The 22256-nt window shown below is 33.0% G+C and overlaps 1 protein-coding gene across 4 annotated transcripts in view; it reads left to right on the forward strand.

The window, feature by feature from the left end:
* Positions 1-22256, forward strand: part of DMXL1 (Dmx like 1) — a 113225-nt gene that overhangs the window by 30152 nt on the left and 60817 nt on the right. For all 4 annotated transcript variants that reach the window (XM_033109777.1, XM_033109778.1, XM_033109775.1 and 1 more), the window contains exons 10-22: positions 2643-2855; positions 4938-5191; positions 5303-5987; positions 6078-6199; positions 9529-9618; positions 9699-9801; positions 12025-12144; positions 12434-12655; positions 14493-16178; positions 17406-17513; positions 19389-19558; positions 20086-20183; positions 21378-21543. In XM_033109777.1, the coding sequence (XP_032965668.1) occupies positions 2643-2855; positions 4938-5191; positions 5303-5987; positions 6078-6199; positions 9529-9618; positions 9699-9801; positions 12025-12144; positions 12434-12655; positions 14493-16178; positions 17406-17513; positions 19389-19558; positions 20086-20183; positions 21378-21543 (4037 nt within the window). The remainder of the gene's footprint in view (positions 1-2642; positions 2856-4937; positions 5192-5302; positions 5988-6077; positions 6200-9528; positions 9619-9698; positions 9802-12024; positions 12145-12433; positions 12656-14492; positions 16179-17405; positions 17514-19388; positions 19559-20085; positions 20184-21377; positions 21544-22256) is intronic.

The following is a 22256-nucleotide window of genomic DNA, read 5'->3' on the forward strand; positions in this document are numbered from 1 at the left end:
AGCTCCCTGGTGACACAAAAAGAGGTTTTTTCTTTATTTGTTTGCTTTTTAAGACTATGATTTAAGATCTTGATAAGTCATTGAGATTCTTTATTAGTTTATTCAAAAGTTGAAATTTAAGCTAATCCTTACTATAGAAGTTAACACCACAGAGTAGTATTTTGTAATTATTGTGTAGTTGTTAAAATAAAACTAATGTGTTTAGTATTTGCTCTTTGGAGCCATTTCAGAAATAGGGCAGAAATATGTACAATTTATAACTGGAAGAATTAAGAAACTTACCTCTATGAAAATTGCAATGTACTGTGTGACTATATCTAAAGTCAAATATATACCATTAGATTGATTATCTACAATATCTGGATCTGTCTATGAATTTGAAGAATTTAAGTGCTCATTGTTTTAGTAATTGTTTTTTGTGAGTTTAAAAACCAAGTGATACCATGGCATTTAAAATTCGAACCTTAGAATATTACTGAGAAAAAAAATTAACATATTTGCATATCTTAATACCATCTGTATAGAAAGTGAAAAATAAAAGCCTTTTTTCACCTCTATCCCACCCTACTCCTTCTCCTCAGAAGATAACCATTCTTGATGAGTTTTTGTATATTTTGGTATATTCTTAAGCATAAATTTAGCATCACTTATTTCCGTGTAACACATTGGATTTGCTGTATTGCATTCTTAAAGTAAGCATAGCAATAAACATTCAAGGAACCGTTAGTTGAATCAAAGTGAGAAGTACTCTGGTAAGTTAAAGTGTGTTGATACTTGTGGTAGGAATGAAGACTATTTACTGATTCTTGTAGCTTTTATTTGGTAGACAACAGTCCCAGCTAACTCTAAAAGAATACATGAGCCAGGAAAATATAAAGGGGAGAATATTGAATTATTTTTTTATGAAAAAAATACATAGGCTTAGAAAATCCCATTACCTTTATGAAAGTATATACATTGACAGAGGTTATACTACCCAGACACAACTCTAAGGTCAGTAGAATAATATTGAGTCTCTGCTGAGTAAAGGACAATATTTGGAGAATGTAGAAAGCTTGAAATTTTACTTTAATGGAAAAGGCTGAGTGAACCCTAAGTTCCAGTGTAGCATCTCCTTGATTACCTTACAATAGGGAAAGCTCTAAAACCTTTCTTTAGATTATAGATCCATAAGGAAAATCCGTACATATAGAGCAAATCAAAGCAAAATAGATAAGCAGTTAGATTAGACCCTGTGGAGAATTCCTTTCCTCAAATTAAATCTGTTGTAATGCCCAACTCTCAGATTTGGCTTCACTTATTTGCCCATCAATCGAAATAGATACAAGAGAGAAGTGGTAAGAGTATGTTCTCCTAGTTCTAGTTCTTATATCCTTTCCATGAAGATTTCTCATAAAAAATGACTTTAATCAGATTATTTAAGTGAGGTCAGAATACAGAAGAAATGTGAGTTTCCTTTTAGCCAGAATGCTTCTGGTAAGTAGGCATTAGCCCTTCTTGTATGCTTAACAACTAGGCCTATGCTCTACTAAAAGCATTGCTGATCCCTTTTAGGTTGATTGTGAGTCAAAAATCAGAAAATTGCACCTATTTAGGATTCTTGGGGGCATGCTCTCAATCCCTGGTATTATTGTGTATCCAACCTAGGAACAATGGAATTGGCAGTTCAGTCCCTCAAGGCTTTTATTGAGTGTTTATGCCAGTATAGGAACTGGAGATACAGTGGTGATCAAAACAGGTGTGATCCTTGCTTTCATGAAGTGTATAATCAGTTTACACATCCTGAATTCATTTCAGCCTTACTGTTGAGCAGATACCGGCATAAGCTAGATTTAAATTTGGTTTAATATGATAGACAAATTTTTCTCCACCTCTGTTAGTTATGGATTATCATTTATCACAACTTACTCTGAATTCATACTTCAGTGTACTTAATTTAGCAATTATATCAAAAACAATGCCAGGGAACTTTATTTATTTTTGTAGCTGAGTTGGTTTGTCTTGAATGCCTTTCCTGAGTATAAGAAGGGAACCTCAATTTCACTTTCCAACTTCAGTCTTGATGCTAATAAATAAATAGCAGTGTCTATCTTAGAATTAGATGAGAAGGACATTTAAAAAGTGATAATGTCAGTCTATTAAGAAAGTAAGTTGTTATTGAGATAAATCACTAATTCCTTTGACAACATAATGATGATATTTTTCATGGTAGATCAGGTTAAAATATTTTTTTACCAAAGTTTATGTGTAAATTAAGACTTTTCTATGAAGATGTCTACAAATTATAGACGTTTCTTAATGAGAATATTTTTTAGAATTAAAATATTTCTATGTATATATGTTATGCTATATGACCTAGAATATATAATTTTATGTCCTTTATAATAGGTATGTTAAATGTCTAATAGGTATGTTAAATATATAATAGGTATGTTAAATGACAGACCATTTAAGTCTGTCATTATTAATGATAATTGTGGCAAACATTATGTTAAGAGTCTTACTTATAGGTTAAATGATATGTATTGCAGAGTTTTAAAGATAAATGTAACAGTCAATAATAAATATGTGAGACCTGGATGTTTTGTATGCTAGAATGAGAGAAATTATAATCATTTTATTATTGTTGTTGTTCCTTACAGACATTCCACTTCTTCCTTCTATTACATCTCTAAGTTTAAGTGAAAATGAAGAGAAGAGTGGACCTTTTGTGGTACATTGGCTAAACAATAAAGAGTTACATTTTACTTTGTCCATGGAAGTCTTTTTACAGCAACTTAGAAAAAGTTTTGAACAACCATCTTCTGAGGCCAGTGCAGAAGACTCTAATCAGGCAGATGTAAAATCTGACGAAGGTAAAGCTTTAAGAAGGATAAAAATGTAAAGTTTTGTTCGTAATAGTAAAGATTTTTATATTAGGGTAACACTAGCTACTGTCAAAAATAAACTTCAAAATTGCAATGGCATAATACAAATTTAGACTAGCTCATTTAGTAATTCAGTGTAGATGTTCCTGTTCCAGACAGCTTTCATCCACATGGTGATACAGGGACTCGGGATTCTCCACACTTATGCTTCTGTCAGCCCTTACTGTCTGTGGCTAGTAGCATTGGTATTTCCCCCCCGAGCATATTAGAAATGCACAGTTTCAGGTTCCACCCAGATCTACTAAATAAGAATCCACAGTTTAATGAAATCCCCAGGAGATTTGTATGTATGTGGAAGTTTGAGAAGCATTATACTAGGGCCTTAAATTCCTCTGCATTTAGCCTTGGTCATATGGGAAGAAAGAGTGTGGCTGTTTCTCAACTTTGACTCAGAATTGCACATGTCACTTCTCATTTCATTGAAAAGCATTAGTCACAAGGCCCATGTAGTCCGTGACTTGATATCCATTCTCTATTAAGGACTAGGAAGCATCAATTTGTAGTGGGCAACAAGCTATCTCTGCTACAGTTTGTGGTTCATAAATGTTTTGTTTTTAAAAAGGCTTTGTTTTAATTATAAGATTGTACATGCTCATTAGAAAAAAAAAATACAGACAGGTATAAAGTATCCATATTGTTAAGTTTGATGCATGTCTTCCCACAATTATTCTTTTCTACGCTCATACAAACATATTTATACAGGTAATTTTTTTTTTTTTTTAAGTTCTATGAGAGTTCATTTTTAAACAAAGTTAGTGTTCTACAACTTGCTTTTTAAATTCAGCAATGGGAACTTTTCTATCTAACTTTTTTTTAACAGCTCCTGAGTATTCCATGTCAAGAGTAAATTTTAGCATATCCTCTATTGATAGACATTTAAATTGATTTAAATTGTTTTTCACTATATTGATAATGACTTATCTTTTCATCTTCAAATTTTTTTATAACATAATTTCCTAGATGTAGAATTACCAGAGTGTAAACATTTTAAATTTCAATAACTTCTGCCAAATTGCCCTCCAGAAATGTTTTACCAGTTTATACTTCTTCTAAGTATATCCAAATATCCTTTTTTTACATCCTTGCCACCACTGAATCTTTTCAATTATATTACTTTTTGTCAGTCGATATGGGGAAAACGACATCTTGTTTTACTTGGCATTTTCTTGAAGCAAATTGAACAGAATTATTTTATCTCTTCTGTGGTTTGCCTCTTCATGTCCTTTGCCTAATTTTCTGTTGAATTATGTTTCTTTTTCTTAATGATTTGTATGTCTTGACAAATTTTTAAAATCTGGTCAACAGTCTAACATTTCCTGAGATTCTCTTTTAAGAAAGTCTCTATATTCCTGAACAGGAGTGGGAGCCAGGATTTTTGAAATAAAGGTCATATATATATTTAGCTGTATTAAGTTGGTATACCAGTTTATTTTTAATTACCTATATGTTTTAGAAAATCTGGAAATTGGGCATTATAAATGTATTTCTTTGAAGTAGTTTCTTTAAGATGTTATGTCAGTTATAAATGCATACACCTAGAGGATAGCTAATATATTAGACTCAGGTTTTGATAAATCTGATATTATGAAGAAAGTACAAATTGCATTCCAGTAATATATTTTAAAAATTCAGCCCAGAATTATAGTCCCAGTTTCAACTCCCTTATTTTACCATGAGCAAAACCAAGGTCCAGAGAAGTAGTGGGTCTCACTTCTCTCCGTCGTTAATTGTGGTCCACCTGGGTTTAGAAACCAGTTTACCTATTTTCTAGTCCAATATTAGTCCTTCTACCAGTAATCCACTGACTCAGTCCTATAGGTCTTCTGATTATTGAGTTAACTCCCATGGTCTTATATTCCTGGAGCAAAGTTACTTTTAAAGGGAAGCCCATTTCTTAGTTACATGAAAACTATTACATATTTCATCTTGAATGCATTTATAAAGATTTTTCTTAGTTTACAGTAATAGCTTGATTGCATTTACTTATTTCATGTACCCTTTTGCCTATAGAAACGGATGATGGTGTTGATGATCCAAAAATAAATCACGAAAAGAAAGAGTTTGGTGGTGATAAAATGGTACCAAACTCAAGTTTTGTACCGTTGCCATCAGCTGCTATTGATCATCAGATTGAAGTGCTTCTGTCTGAGTGGAGTAAAAATGCAGACATGCTATTTAGTATTCATCCCGTGGATGGTTCTTTGCTGGTTTGGCATGTGGATTGGCTGGATGAATACCAGCCTGGTATGTTTCGCCAAGTACAGGTACTATTATTATGATCTCTGCAGAGCTACCTCTTCTTAAATGTGGGTACTGTTTTGTAACATCTCTTTATATAATTTCATGTATTCTAATGCTCACTTTCTTAATTCTAGGTGTCCTTTGTTTCCAGAATTCCTGTAGCTTTCCCCACAGGTGATGCGAACTCTCTTTGTAAAAGCATAGTGATGTATGCCTGTACCAAGAATGTTGACTTGGCTATTCAGCAAGGGAAACAAAAACCTTCTAGCCTCACACGTTCCACATCAATGCTTATTTCTTCTGTTCACAGTAAATCAACTAATAGTTTAAAATTAAGTATTTTCACCCCAAACGTTATGATGATTTCAAAGCATGCTGATGGCTCTTTGAATCAGTGGCTAGTCAGTTTTGCCGAGGAATCTGCTTTTTCTACAGTTCTCAGTATTTCCCACAAGTCCAGATACTGTGGTCATCGCTTTCATCTTAATGATTTAGCTTGCCACTCAGTATTGCCATTATTGTTGACAACATCACACCATAATGCATTAAGGACACCAGATGTTGATAACCAAAAACAAGCTAATGATGCTTTAAATATTGAAGACTGTTCTTTGGCACAACAGAATAAAAGCACCGTTGATGTGGCATTTCAGGATCCCAACGCAGTTTATAGTGAGCTTATTCTTTGGAGGGTTGATCCAGTTGGGCCATTGTCTTTCTCTGGAGGTGTTTCTGAGCTTGCCCGGATTAATTCACTTCATGTTTCCGCATTTTCCAATGTGGCGTGGCTGCCCACTCTTATACCCAGTTACTGTCTAGGTAAGTAGTCTGATTTTTATTTAATAAACTCATATTTTGTGACATTATTGCATAAAGATTAAATTTTAAATGTTTTTAAATACTTTGTAGGTGCATATTGCAACTCTCCTAGTGCATGCTTTGTAGCAAGTGATGGACAGTATCTGAGATTATATGAAGCAGTTATTGATGCCAAGAAACTTCTCTATGAGCTTTCCAATCCTGAAATTTCTGTAAGTAAATAGCTCTTAAAACTAAATATGTGTGTGTATATATATATATATATATATATATATATATATATATGAGTTTTTTAGATACTTAATTTATACTTACTGGGCATGTTCTAGAAATGTGACGTGTAATTTGTAATAAATACGTGTATATGTTTTAGTTATTTTTTTCATAATTACATTGTATCATTACAGTAATTCTAAGTTCCTTTAAAAAAGAAACCACTTCTTTCATTCATTCCAGAAGTAGTCTACTGTCTTACAATACTTGTTTCTGTAATACTTTTTGCTCAGAGACAAATGACAATATAATGTGGAAGTTATTGATTCATCTGTAGTTTTTTACTAGGCAAAGTTGAGCTGGAATAACAGGAGTAGAATTTTAATTTTAACCAAGAAAGAAAAAAGCTCTCAGCTTGGTTGCAATACAGGCACGAGTCCTTTCAACATCATTGCAAAGTTTTTGTTTTAGGACAAGCGGCACTTCGTCTTATGCCCAACTAATAACAGTCCACCCTCCTCATTGTTTCAGCACCTCCAGCAAGCCAGTATTTCCACTTTTTTGTCTGTGGTGTTTTAAAATATCTCCTGAGATAACTTTCAGCCATACTGAGCTTCCTGTTTTGGAGATTCAAGCCATCTCAACTACCAATTAATGTTTTTGTTAATGCTCTGGTTACAGAATTGCATAAGTGTCAGTGGTCTTCTCCAATCCTGTTTTATTCCTATGTTATTTTTATTTTTAATGCATAGTTTTGCGGAACACAGTTTTTCAAAGCACATACAAGTATATAGTGTTACAGTAGAAAAACATTTATTGAGGACCTATTTTTCAGGAATTTTTTTAATTTTTAATTTTATTTTACTGGGGAATGTTGGGAAGCTGTGTTTCCCTAGGGCCCATCAGCTCCAAGTCATCGTCCTTCAGTCTAGTTGTGGAGGGCACAGCTCAGCTCCAAGTCCAGTAGCCATTTTCAATCTTTAGTTCCAGGGGACCCAGCCCACCATCCCATGCGGAAATTGAATCGGCAACCTTGTTGTTGAGAGCTTAACGCTCTAACCAACTGAGCCATCAGGCCGCCCCTCCAGTAGCTCAGCGGCAGCTCTTCAATTTAGTTGTCTTCAATTGTCTTCAATTTAGTTGTGCAGGGCGCAGCTCACCTGCCCATGTGGGAATCGAACCAGCAACCCTGCCGTTCAGAGCTCAGGCTCTAACCAACTGAGATTGGCCACCCCTCAGGAATTGTTTTTTTAAGTGCTGCAAATTCAGATGTGAACAAAACAGACAAAAATCTGAGTTTATATTCTAGTGAAGGAATATAGTGGGGGTAAGGTAAAAATATATCAATAAATACTGTGGAGAGATACAGTATAGCTAAAGTCGGAGGGGAGTGCCAAGTAAGGTGTTAGTCAGAGAAAGCCTCACAAAAAAGGAACCATTTGAGTAAAGACTTGAAGGAGATGATGGAGCTAGCTAGCTATGTGAATATTTAGAGGAAGAGTATTATAAGAAGAGGAACAGCCAGTGCATAGGTCCTGAGGCCAGCCATGTTTGGTATGTAAAGGAGCAGCAAGGAGACCATGTAGCTGGAGCAGAGTAAATGAGGTGTAGGGAGAATAGTCAGGGATGAGTCAGAAAGTTAGCCTGGCCAGAGCACATAAGGCCTCATAGGCCATTGTGGTAACTGGCTTTTACTCTGAATAGCATAGAAACCATTGAAGAAAATGACAGTGATAGGAACTCACATTTTAAAAGGATCACTCTGGTTGCTATGTAGATTTAGACATGGGAAGCAGAAGTGGAATCAGACCAATTCAGGAAGATAATTACAGTAGTCTGGGAGAGCATCATAGGAGCTTAGAATGGTAGCCAGTGGTAGTGATAAAGATGATAAGAACTGGTCAAATCTGGGTGTGTTTTCAGCATCGAATAGTCTGGATTGGACTGGCTATGGGGTTTGTGTGTGAAAAAGAGAATGACTGCCAAGGTTTGTGTCTGAGCATTCCGAAGAGTAGAATTGCCTCTAGAAGAGATGAATATTTAAGTAGCAGACTTTGGGGAGCAGGAGGATTTAAGAGCCTGGCTTTGAATATGTTAATTTTGAGATGCCTTGTTTGACATCTAAAAGACCCAGTAGACTAGTCTCTGGAGTTTAGAGGGAGGCTGGTCTGAAGATATAAAATAAGTAGTTGTCAGAATATAAATTTAAAGTTGTGGAGCTAGATGAGTGAGATCACTGAGGGAGAGAATATAGTTGGAAAGCAGAAGTGATAGAACCCTGGGGCATTCTGTTGTTAAAAGTGGATTGAGTGTAGTGTGTAATGGAATCCAAGTGAAGAAAATTATTTCAAGGAGGAGGCAGTGAACACCAGGATGAAATGCTGCTGATAATCAGGTGTGATAAAGATTGAATTTAACAATGTGACCTTGACTAAAGCTGTCAGAATATAAGTGGCTCAAGAAATCAGCATACATATATAGTATGACAGCATGTGTCTTTAGCTCTATTCTTCTCACCTCAAAATTAATGCTTAAAAAAAAAAAATCATTGAATCTTAGAACATTTCTTTGAGCTTAAAGTCAGTCTTTCACATTTCTGGATATGAAATAGTTTTTCCCCCTTGCAATCATTGCTTTCGTTTTTCTCTGTATGAACTGACCTGTAATTCTTTTTGTTTTTTAATTTTATAATTTTATTCAAGAAATGTTATGTTTCATAAGTATATGTACTTATTTTTAAAATTTTTTATTAGTTTCAGGTGTGTACAACAATGTAATAGACATTTATATCCCTCACAAAGTGATAATCTCCCCTCCCCCAATCTACTACCCCTCTGACAATTCCACTGACTCTATTCCCTGTGCTGTACTCCACATCCTGTGACCATATATATATATATATGTGTGTGTGTGTGTGTATATATATATACACACACATATATATATACGTACACACACACATATATATATACACATACATATATATACATATATGTATATGTAGCTGTATATATATATATGTATATAGGTGTGTGTGTATATATATGTAAATATATTAAATTATAGTTGACATTCATTATTATTCAGCTTCAGCTTCAGATATACACTGTAGTGGTCAGGCATCTATATGACTGTAATTCTTATTCATTCCCTTATAAATCCCTAATAAGGTCAAGTCCTAGAATGTTCATAATGAAAGAGACTTGTAAACTTATTTAGCCCCGCCTGAACATCTTTATTATTGATCTGTTATGCCTGAAATTTCATGTTATTTATTACTAATTTTTAATTTGTTTAATAAAGGAGATAACCATTTTTTTTTAAACAGAAATATGTTGGTGAAGTGTTTAACATCGTAAGTCAACAGTCAACAGCCAGGCCAGGATGCATTATTGCATTAGATCCCATTACCAAACTTGTAAGTATTACTTTTCTGGCCACTTAGCATTCGGTAAATAACATATACGTCAACTTATGTTACTATTTATTTACATTCAGCAAGGCAGAAAAACCCAGCTGCTTCATGTTTTTCAAGAAGACTTCATTTTGAATAACCTTGAGAAGAAAAGTCTGGGAAAAGACAGAATATTAACAGATGACGGTAAGAATTTTTTATGTAATGAGAAATATTCTGTATGTTAGGCAGTTAATAACGATAAATTGGTATACTATTTCATATCATCTATTTGAAGTTAAAATTTTCCTGTGTAGATTTGTGACATTATGTATCATAAATGTCAGTATCTTGTTATTCTTAACCTGGAAATAAACATGAAAAATTGAAGGGTTTGTCAATTATGTTTTTTTAAAGCATAATAGGAAAAAATGTGGGTTTTTTTGTCATTAATGAGTCAGTGCTCTGCATATGTAGGACCTGCCCTAACAATGGATAATATGGACAACTGACCTTTTAGAAACCTATGATTTTACGCAGTAGCTTAAACTTCAATGACCTTTTAGAAACCTATGATTTTACGCAGTAGCTTAAACTTCAAGTTTCAATTTAAAGACTAAGTGTCTTACTTAATGCTTTTATAACTAAACAATTTAAAAAATTAATCTCCTCCACCCAATATTAACTGCTTGTTTTGGATAAAGGAAAACAGAGCAAAATAAAGCTAAAATGTCTTGGACACCAGTTTCAATTACAGAGCCAAGCCAAACTCAGAAATAACTTTCCTTATAAAGCAACCATCTAGTGTGTATCTGTTGTTTTAAAAGTCAGTTATCAAGCCTCAAGTAATATTAATAACTACATTTTGTGTTTTTCCAGATTATTTTTCTCACTTCTCTTATACATTGTTTTTTTGTTCTATGTTTTTTCCAGTTTTCTTCTCCTTGGAGTTCTGCACTTCTGTGTGGAATGTCTAATTTCTTACCACTGCTTTCATTTAGTCTTCTATGAAAGAAAAATCATAGTCTTCTATGATTTTCCCTGAGACTTCATGAGCTATGCAAAAACACTAATCATGCTTTTATAACCTCTGAATATTAGAATGGAAAGATGATATCAAAAATGAGAAATAAAGATGTCAAGTACAGAAAAAAGGGTTATTTATATCAACAAAATGTTCTTTGTTTTTCCTTTTCTATATTAAAGTATTAATAAAAATGTTAGCGTTGTTAACAGTCCAAATCTCTAAGACTTTTTAAAGCAATTACTCTCCTTTGCTTAAGATTGAGTTTTGCTATGATCTTCATCTTTTCTAGCATTTTGTTTTCTATGATTTTTCAATTTTTAACTTTTTTTCTCTTTAAGTATTTTTTCTAGTTGTTCTTAATATATTCTGGAATTTGTTATTGACTTTTACTCAAAAACGGTTATCTTTATTACAAGAGTTTTCCAGAATATACCCAAGGAGTTTTCATTTTATTTTGCTTTAATGTCAAAAAGAGAAAAAACGTTTTACAGATGTTTTCATTATTGGGGCATTCTTTCTTGTTAGTAAAATTTTCAGAAATTGATTGTTCTTTTTTCTTTTGTTATAATCCCTTGTCCTTTCCTTTCTCTTAATTCTTGTAATTTAAATGCCTAACTCACCCAGAACACATTATCTGTCTTTCCTAGTGTTCCTTTCAAAACTTTTTCCCTCTGCAAATATAAAAGAACAAAATGATTGCACTCTAATAGTAGTAGTTCTCTGATTTTTTAATATGTTCTGATTTATAACTTCTGTAATGTATTTTGTTTACATAATTTTGTACATAAAGAAGAATAGCTTATAATTGAGAAAACTTGGATTAAAATCTAGCATAGAAATGTTTTTTTCAGGCAGTAATGAACCACTGATTTTATAATATATTTTAGATAGATGCAATTTTTTTAAGTTTATTTTGAGAAACTTATGTGCCGCTTAAACACTAACTAAGTAACTAAGAAAACTTTCCCTCAATAATACGTCACATAATGAATACTTATATTTGGGTCTTTAGATAATTCTTAATCATTAATAGATCATTTCATTATGGGACTTATTTACTTTGAAATATGTTTGGCAAAATACATTACACATAGCAAAATAGTATCACATAGTTCCTATGGTCTAACCTAAGTGAACATTGTATTAGTAACATATGATGTGTTTAGGCCTGTGAATTCAAAAATGAAATTTAAGCATAGCATACTTGTTAAAATTTTAAGTTGATACAAATTCATATGGTAAAGAAGTTGATTACATTTCTATAATTTCAGTTTGTATTTGGAAGTTTAGATAAGAGTTTGATTTTTTTTTTTTTTGTAATTCCGTTATTTTAACTTGGTATATTTAATAAGTTGTCTCATTTATCCATGTTCATAATGAAAAAATAACATTAATACCAACAGGCAGCTCACCTAATGGATTTTCTGAAAAATTCTACCTCATTGTGATAGAGTGTACTCACGACAACCGTTCGTTGTTACACATGTGGAATTTACATTTAAAGTCCATTCCTGTCTCATTGGGTGAGTCCCTTTTATTTCTAACATTAAGTAGGCTGAACTGAACAAATTATATATGATTAGACAGTTCAATGAATATTTTAAAGCTATTTTTATTAAGTGATGATAATATAATTTATTCAGTTAATTCAAAAAGTAAAATAATTTTCTGGTTTTCCTGGTACAAAGAATCATATTAATAGTTTTACTTTTTACATTTTATAAGACAATTTTAGATTATGAAAAGAGGCAATTGTCATGTTTATAGGGTTACCCTCACACTCTCCCTGGTTTTTATTCTTATGTTTTATAGATGAAAAAGTAGATACAAAAATATCTGAAGCAGTTTGGCAGCCAGAAGAACATTATTCTTCTTCTCCAGAGAAGATCCTATCTCCTTTTTCACAGAAGTTTCAGGCTTGCAGAGCAAATCTCCAGAGTACCAGCAAGTTGACTCTATCTTCAGAAATGGTTTATAGCCAAGAGTTGCATTTGCCAGAAGGAGTTGAGATAATAAGTGTTAAGCCATCAGCAGGTTTGTAAATTTTGTGAAAAGAAACTAATCAAACTTTAATCCATGAGTGTTAACTTACGTATTTAAAAATAGGTGCAACTACTTCTTTTTAAATCCACACAGAAGCAGAAATGGAAAGAATATCTTTAAGTACCATATTGAAAACTTACATTTCTCATTGTTTTCAGATTACTCTGACGTTTGTCCGCCAGTTGTAGTCTTAAATATTGATTTCTAAAACATTTTTATTATCCTTTTGTGAAGACAAAGTCAGAGTTTCTGTGGCAGAGATTAATATTGGTTGTCCCTTATTTGCCAACTTTGATAATATTGGTAGTGCTGCCTGGAGCATGTGTTGCGAAGGATTCTGAGTTGTGGTTCCTGACATATGGGGTACCAAAACAATGTATACAAGTGGACACTTTTGTCCATGTTGCTCAAGCAGTAGTTCGCCATAATCAGAAGTGTCTGGATGCTGATGGTAACCACTTTGAGCACCTCTTGTAATTGCAGAAGTCAAACGTGACTTGTATTTATCTTTTGCTATCGGTATGTATTGAGTATTACAATTTTAATAACAGTTTTCCTTTCTTAAAATGTGTATACATTTTTTTGGCACCCTCTGTATTTATCATCTTTATCTTAGGGCAGTGGTTCTCAAAATGCGGTCCCAGACTAGCAGCATCAGTGTTACTTGGAAATCTGTTGTAAATCAAAATCCTTGGGTTACACCCTTGACTTACTGGATCACAAATTCTGGGGTTGATTTTAACAAGCCGTCCAGGTGATTCAAATGCACAGAAAAGATAAAGAACCACTGTTCCATGTTATCAAGAAAACCAAGACAAAATTCATCTTATCACTCGGTACTTTCATTTTCATAGTTTAAGTGTGGATTTTGGTTTTTTCTCTACTTCTCTCTCATTTTTTTTAACTGTTTACTTTGAATGTTTTTCAGTTTGCCATGTTGTCAGGTAGTTCTTTTCTAATTGGTGAAGTTTGCAGGTGTGTGAGTGTATTAACAGTGTTCTGATAACATTTGTATTCTGCTTCTTTGTTAATTTTAATAAAAGAGGCATCGGCGAAAGGAAAGTTAAAGTTCGAAAAACAATGATTTTTGCATTGACACACTTTTTAAGAGCTATTGTCTTAAACCAGAGCAGTACTTAGGTAAGCATGGCCCATTCACAAAATTGGACTGAAAAATATTAAAGAGAAGGAGCCATGCATGTTGACAGATTTTTAAAAAATGTGTTAATATCTTTAAAATGAGACTTACAATAACATATAAAACTAGCAGAATTGTGAAAAGAATTTTGGGTTGAGAACCAGGACGGGAATTCAGGTTTTCTAAGTCTGCCTTAGGCTAGCTGTTTGATTTAGGAATAAGATACTTAAAACATTTATCTATAAAATGCAGGAATTGAAGTCAATTATCTCAGAATTTTCTTTCAGCTCTAGGTTTTGCTAATACTGTACTTTTTATATACTCTTTTGATGTCATTTAACGCTCACTGATCTTGTTGATCCTTAAACTAAACATAGACTGTTAGTGTTGTTAAGAGTAACATGTTCCCCCGAAAATAAGACCAAGCCAGACCATCAGCTCTAATGTGTCTTTTGGAGCAAAAATTAATATAAGACCCAGTATTATATTATATACCCAGTCTTATATTAAAATAAGACCGGGTCTTATATTAATTTTTGCTCCAAAAGACGCATTAGAGCTGATTGTCTGGCTAGGTCTTATTTTGGGGGAAACACAGTAGTTCATACAAAAAAGTAAAACCTTTAGTACATGAAAATAGAAATATTTAACTAAATTTGACATTTTGTTAATGGATTACTTTTATTTTAGGTCATCTGAGTTCTTCTTCCATATACCCCATATTCAGTGCTCCCTATTTATTGGCAACTTCATGCTCAGATGAGAAAGTAAGGTTCTGGAGATGCAGAGTAACAGATGGAGAATCTGCCACATCAAAGAATGGAAAAATGGATGTTGTATATATTTGGGAAGAATGGCCATTGCTTATCGAGGATGGACTTCAGAGCAATAGTAGTATAACTGTACCTGGTAGGCCTATAGAAGTTAGCTGTGCACACACTAATCGTTTAGCAGTAGCGTATAAGCGGCCTGCATCTAATAGTAGATCTTCTCAGGATTTTGTGATGCATGTAAGTATTTTTGAATGTGAGTCTACAGGAGGTTCAGGTTGGGTTCTTGAACAAACAATTCACTTAGATGAGTTAAATACAGTGTTGGATTCTGGCATTAGTATTGATAGCAATTTAGTGACCTGTAATAAACAAGAGATATGTTTATCCAGTAAAGATAGTATAACATCAAACATAAAGCATTTAGTGCACTTAGACTGGATGTCTAGAGAAGATGGTTCTCATATCTTGACTGTAGGAATTGGATCAAAACTTTTTATGTATGGACCCCTGGCTGGCAAGGTACAAGAACAGACTGGTAAGGAAAGCCTGGCATTTCCTCTCTGGGAGAGTACTAAAGTTGTGCCTCTTTCTAAATTTGTACTGTTAAGAAGTGTGGATTTGGTTTCTTCTGTAGAAGGCTTTCCACCTTTTCCTGTTTCTTTATCATGGGTCCGGGATGGCATCCTGGTGGTAGGAATGGATTGTGAAATGCACGTGTATTCCCAGTGGCAGCCATCTTCTAAACAAGAACCTGTTGTAACGGATTCATACAGTGGGAGCACTCCATCTATAGTAAGTTTAATAAAACAGAGTAACTCATCAAGTTCTGGATTACACCCTCCAAAGAGAACTCTGACTCGATCCATGACCAGTCTTGCACAGAAACTCTGCGGAAAGAAAACTGCATTTGATTCGTCTGTACAGATGGAGGATTCAGGTCTTTTTGAAGCAGCTCATGTTCTTTCCCCAACTTTACCTCAGTACCATCCCTTGCAGCTTTTGGAACTCATGGATCTTGGCAAAGTTCGAAGAGCAAAGGCCATCTTGTCACATCTTGTCAAGTGCATTGCTGGAGAAGTTGTGGCTCTGAATGACGCTGAATCCAATCATGAGCGCCGCCTTAGATCTCTCACGATCAGTGCCAGTGGAAGCACCACCAGAGACCCCCAGGCGTTCAACAAGAGTGAAAACACAGACTACACAGAAATAGATTCTGTCCCTCCACTTCCTTTATATGCCTTACTTGCGGCAGATGATGATAGCTATTACTCATCTTTGGAGAAATCCAGTAATCAGAGTACCTTAAATAACTCAAACCAGTTGTCAAAAGAAAGTTATGATGAGCTTTTCCAGAGTTCAAGTTTAACGATTGATAGTCATGTGTTAGAGGCAGATGAAGAAAATGCAAAGCCCAGGGTTATTGACCTTTCGCAATACAGTCCAACTTACTTTGGTCCTGAGCATGCTCAGGTTCTTTCTGGCCACTTACTTCATTCTAGTTTACCAGGACTCAGCAGGATGGAGCAGATGTCTTTGATGGCTTTAGCAGATACAATCGCAACGACCAGCACTGATATTGGAGAAAGCAGAGACAGAAGCCAAGGTAAAACTAAATTGGTACAGGAGTGGAGGAACAACTGATGATATTTTGACTTATTTTCACAGAAGACCTAAAACAATTTTTATAAAAATGATGCTCATGAAGGTTTTCTTAATCATCATTGCTGACTTCATAATAGTTTTAACTTGAATATATACTGTTTATTCCCATAAATCATAGTACTCTGACAAATTGTATAAAGATTCATTATGCCAGCCATTTTTAATTTTTACTTAATTGGTAATGTTAAAGGTCCAACTGTATCTTTTGAGTTTAGCAAAAGTTAACATTCTTACTAAATAATTACTTTAGATACCTGAAAATGTGCCTTCTGCCTTATTTTTTCTCATATTGTAATAATTTACTATTGGGTTTTTAAAATATTGAGGCTTTTTTTAAAAAAAAGCATTAATGTATACTCCTACCTAGAATAACAAAATTCGCATAATAAAATTAGGTCTTTTTCTCACCAAGAGAGCTTTTTTTCTTCTTCTTAATCTCCTGAGTTATGAACACATTTGAGTGTAGAATTCTCATCGGATCTCACATAAGATCTGAAATTAACGAGTCCAGCCTTGCATACCAGATATAGATCAGTAGGCTACACCCCTTCAGCTGGGCTTGAAAGGAAAATAGGGGGTAAATTTAAGAAACAAAATAATAAATTAAAAATATTGGTCATGAATCACGACACTTTTACTTAGAGAAGTATTACTAGTAGATACTATTTTTAAATGTAAATGTATTACAGGTGTTTTATGTTTTTAATTGTTTAAGGTAAAAATCAGGCCTTCCCACCACATAACTATTTCTTTCAATGATAGCTGCAGATTACTGGGATGGGTGTATGACTTGAATCGATATGGGAAATATACAATAGAGAAAGTTGAACTACTTTTTAAAAATTCAGTCACATTTTGATTTAAATAAGATTCAGATCAGAGGAGGTCCGATTACAAAAAATACTACAGACACTGAGTCAATTCATTCTCTTTTTTATTTTTCAATTTATTTGACTATACTACATCTTTCTGTAATGTATAATTGTATGGAAAAAAATAGAAATACTTAGACTGGTAATTTTTTTCAGTTTCAGAATGTTTTGTTTCTGTTTAGTGCTGTGACATATGCTGCTTGCCAGAATTATTAGCATTTACTTGTGTTTTGCTGATGAAATGTTTTTTTACAAATAAAAAATAAATAAATACCATTGTTTTTTCTGTTTTATAGGTGGAGAAACTCTTGATGAATGTGGGTTAAAATTTCTTTTGGCTGTTCGACTTCATACGTTTCTTACCACTTCCCTTCCAGCTTATCGAGCTCAACTCCTTCACCAAGGTAATATTGGTAGTAATGTATTAAAAGGAAGTAAGTCTAGTAGAAAAAGAAGAAAGCCTTGAGAACTTTTAAGTTTGTTTTTCTCAGATGTAATGATGACAAATTTGACACATTCTGAGTTTTCCTTAGTTTATTTTAAAAATGTTTATTTCCACTTAATTTTCTTTGCTTAAAATATTGGAATTCTTTTGGTAGATGGAAAGAGTTAATGAAGAAATTGAAATATTTAGCAATTGGGCAATTGGATATTCTGTGTTATATTTCAAATTCATCATATATTAAAGGTCAGTTAGTATCATTTCATTCTCTTTAATTTCTTCTTTAGATTTTCTTTTTTCTCCTTTTTGACATTTATCTAAATGCAGCTTTGTCTCTAAAATTTGAATAACATTTTGTTGTAGAAAAAAAATGTATATTCAATTTTTAACTCTTACAAAAAAAGAGTACCCCTAAAACTACTGTTAACATTAACATGTATTTTAGATATTAGTTTAATAACAACATTTCAGATTCTGCTATTTATTATTAGTTAGGACTCTCAAAGTAACAGAAATATTTAAGTTTAAGGATATTTATTGGCCCATCAAGTGCAAGAGATAGAACTGGCTTCCAGCATTATTGGGTCTATAGGTTTAAACAGTGTTATTGGGAGTCTAATATTAGCCTCTGCTCATTGGTCTCTGTCTCTTGCTTTCTCTTCCTTTCTTGCTCTGTTTCTCTTTCTGATTCCTCTTTCCCGTCATTTTGCATTTAGTTTTGGAAAAGTAAAGCTTAAAATTCTAAGTCAAATTAATTATTTATGAAAAATTATTGAACTCGTTTGACAGATAATAGGAATCTAAAATAATTTATAAATAACAGTTCATTCACAGCATAGTTTTTGTTTGTTTTTTTAACTTCTATTTCTTTATTTCCAAAGATTTGGGTACAGTGAGAATTTCAGGTTCTTTGGACTGGATATTAGTTTAAAATTTTCAGTCTATGTATGTCAAAGCCACATCTTATAATTAATCATTTACTTCACCCAATAGCACTAAACATAGTGTACAATGAAGAGACGAAATAGATGTTGAAAAATAAAACACCCTATGTTGGGCCAGTAGGTTAACACAGTTGCTGATGTAAATAGTGCTGTATAAATATAAAAGTATCAATATCTTCCTAATATGGTGATATGGGGTAATAATAGTTATTATGTGCCAGGTATTATTCTAAATGTTTTAACTATAGTATTTCTTTTAATCCTCACAACAATGTAATAAGGTAGGTGCCATGATTATTCACATTTTATAAATGAGAAAATTGAGGAATCAAGAGACTAAGTAACTTACCCAAAGTTATATAGTTATTTAGTGATGGAGCTGGAATTTAATGTGTGCGTTCTGATTTCTGAGTCTTTACAGTCTTAAGTTCTGTTCACCAAGCTATATTGTCTACTTGATGTTTTTTTAATTCCATGGAATTAAATGCACAATACAAATGTTGACCAAAGGAAGATGAGAATCAGCTTTGAAGAAGAATCATACCAGTATAGTATTTCTCATTTTTTAAGAAAAGTTCATGGGTGATAGCTAGAGAACAAAAACACTCAGCACAATGACGTTTGCTATAAGCATTTTGTCCTTGTCTTTTATGAAATATATTTTTAATTGTAGAAAATATATGTGCATTGTAGCAAATATTGAAGTGATAGAATTGTTTGGAGAAGGGAAGGGAAAAAAATACCCGTATTCCCTCCAGCCCTAAACACTTAATTGTACCTTTTTGAGTCTCATGTAAAGTTTAGACCTTTTTATTGCAAATACGGAACACACATTTCTGATAATCATTATATAATCATATTTCTTACAAACATTATTTTGGACATTTCTTCAGGCCTGTCCACTAGTCATTTTGCCTGGGCATTTCACTCAGTCGCAGAAGAAGAACTGCTGAACATGTTGCCAGCAATGCAGAAAGACAATCCCACTTGGTCTGAACTGAGAGCTATGGGTGTGGGATGGTGGGTACGGAATATTCGGATCTTACGCAAATGCATAGAAAAGGTAGATATTTTATGTTGGTGTAAAAATGAACTAATGTATTTTGGATGTTTCTCTAAATGACATTCCATATTTCCTCTCCTGTTACTCTTTTATTTTTTAAGTAGTAAAATGATTTTAAAATTGTCTTTATATTTGAAAATTTGTTAATATAGTACTTTAAATTTATACTCTAATTCTTAAACTGCTAGTTGACACATTTGTGTATAGTAAATGTTTGGTTTTTATGAAATAGTATATATACCAGTTTAGAAAAATACAATGGTACTGAAGAGCTTTTAGTGGAAAGTGTAGTCCTGTTCCCACCTTTCTATCCTTGCAGGCCACCACCATCAATTACTTTTGTGATTATTAAATAAATAAATAAATAAGTAAATAAATTTATATATTCGTGCATGCATTTATATACAAATGTTTTAATTTATTGAACATTTAAATAGATAATGTGTATGCTGGTTTTATATATGAAGGAAACTATTTATTTACTTAACTATTTTTGTGAAATTTTGACCAATATTTTCTAATTATAGGTAGCCAAAGCAGCCTTTTATAGAAAGAATGATCCTTTAGATGCTGCCATTTTTTACCTTGCTATGAAAAAGAAAGCTGTGATTTGGGGATTATATAGGTAGGTAAGAAAACTATGCTTTAAAATGAAAAACTTTTAATAAGGATTAAATGTGTGAAGTACAGATTTGTTGTTAGTGTGGCTCATGTAGATTCTTAAGTTATTTTTGTATTTAAGGAAAGATTTCATAAGGAAGAAGCCCAGGTATTTTTCAGAGCAGAAGCTTTTGATGAGGTCACTTTAGTTTGTTTTCACGTTTATCAGTTCAGAAAAATATCTTTTTGCTTATTTTAAGAACTTGTGATGCTCCTACAGAACAAAGAAATAACCCAGATATTTGCATCTGGAGCGGGGATAAGATGAGTTGGTGGAGTCTGGAGCACGCATCTGCTCTGTTCCCTGTTAAAGGTTGTGGAGCAGGCTCTCCCTCCAAACTGCTGTCCTTCTATGAGCTCAGACTCCCTTCTTGAGCTTGAATCACTTAGAATTTTTCTCTTTCACTTGTTCTGCACAAGACTTGGTAAACATGATTACCATAAATAGTTCAGCATTTGTTTTGGGTTCAGTTCCAGATGAATCCATACAAACAGGAACCTTTGGGGGAACATCATGGTACTAACTAGTTTTCTAAGAGACTAGATCTCTTAGGATTGTTTTGAATCAGGATACTGATTCAACAAAATCACCCTTAGATGGGTGGTGGGGGTAGAAGTGATTGAACAGTTTTAAATGGTGAAGTCACACAGAAGTTAATGTAAATTATACACTGGGGGTGCCAAAAAAATGTATACATTTTAAGAGATATTATCTATGTATTACTTTTCGAAGTTGAATTGAATTACGGTAGCAATGTGTAGTATGACATTCGCTTAAAAGATGGCGTTAATCAAATGAATGCTAGCATCATTCATTGTATTACAATTTTAATACAGTTTTTTCCTTTCTTAAAATGTGTATGCATTTTTTTTGGCACCCTCTGTATTTTGCGTGGATTTAAAAATAATTTCTCATAAGGCTGCTAGTGCACTTTGTAGTTTGAAAGACGTTTTTTTCAATAATTTCAGATGTATATATGGAAAAGTAAATGTTTGCCATAAATATTTTTTGCTCAGAAAAGAAGCAAATGTATAGTAATTTATGAACTGGCAAATGTTTCTTTTGAATCTTAACTATTAAGTGGCTAACTTAATAAAATTGGTTCTGATGTAGAAACATTGTGTTTCAAAATTTTTGTACTTTTTTTCTTCTTTATAGATCCCAAAAAGACACCAAGATGACACAGTTTTTTGGACACAATTTTGAAGATGAGAGATGGCGTAAAGCCGCATTAAAGAATGCTTTTTCTTTATTAGGCAAACAAAGATTTGAACATTCTGCGGCATTTTTTCTTTTAGCTGGTTGCCTCAGAGATGCAATTGAGGTAATGAATGAAACCTTTTAAAAAATAGCATTGTCATCCTTAAGCTGTTTATCTGGGGCTGAAATTTTTATTTTTTTATTTCAACTTAGGTTAGTGGAAATAATGGAAGGCTAAATACCTAAAGTAACTGATAATATTTAACAGTGACTTTTAAAATTTAGTCATTTAGCTCAAATGATACTTATACAGGATTAAGATAAACCAGGTACTGTTCGTTGGTTGAGATTGGTAGTTGATCTGACTCTTAAGAATATTCATGAACAAGTGAGGAAAAAAAGTTTGTCCTACCAGTTTAAACATATTTGAACCAATATTTGTCTATGTTTAGTTGATGAACCTTCACAAATTTTTAACTATTTCTCAGTAACCTTAAAAAAAATTATGTACACTTAAGGTATAACATTTCTATCTCAAATTGCCCTTTTGCTCAGAGTTTCCTACAGATGATTCAAACATCTTTTTAATTTGAAAACACTACAGTCTGCTGAGGTAGATGGGGAAGAGGAAAAGTTCAAGAATAAAACAAAATATGATTCTATTAAGAATTATTCAGTATTTCCTCGTTAGGTCAATTCTTTTTGCAAATATGTATTTTGTACTAGCAGGTAGATTAGAAAGTTATTAACATAAATGTTGTCAGGAAGACTTGCTAAAGGAAGCAGTATATTTTTTGTTTGTTTTTATCATCCTTATTCACTAATGTCAGGTATTAA

Source organism: Rhinolophus ferrumequinum, chromosome 7 (assembly GCF_004115265.2).
Source record: "Rhinolophus ferrumequinum isolate MPI-CBG mRhiFer1 chromosome 7, mRhiFer1_v1.p, whole genome shotgun sequence".
Lineage (NCBI taxonomy): Eukaryota > Metazoa > Chordata > Mammalia > Chiroptera > Rhinolophidae > Rhinolophus > Rhinolophus ferrumequinum.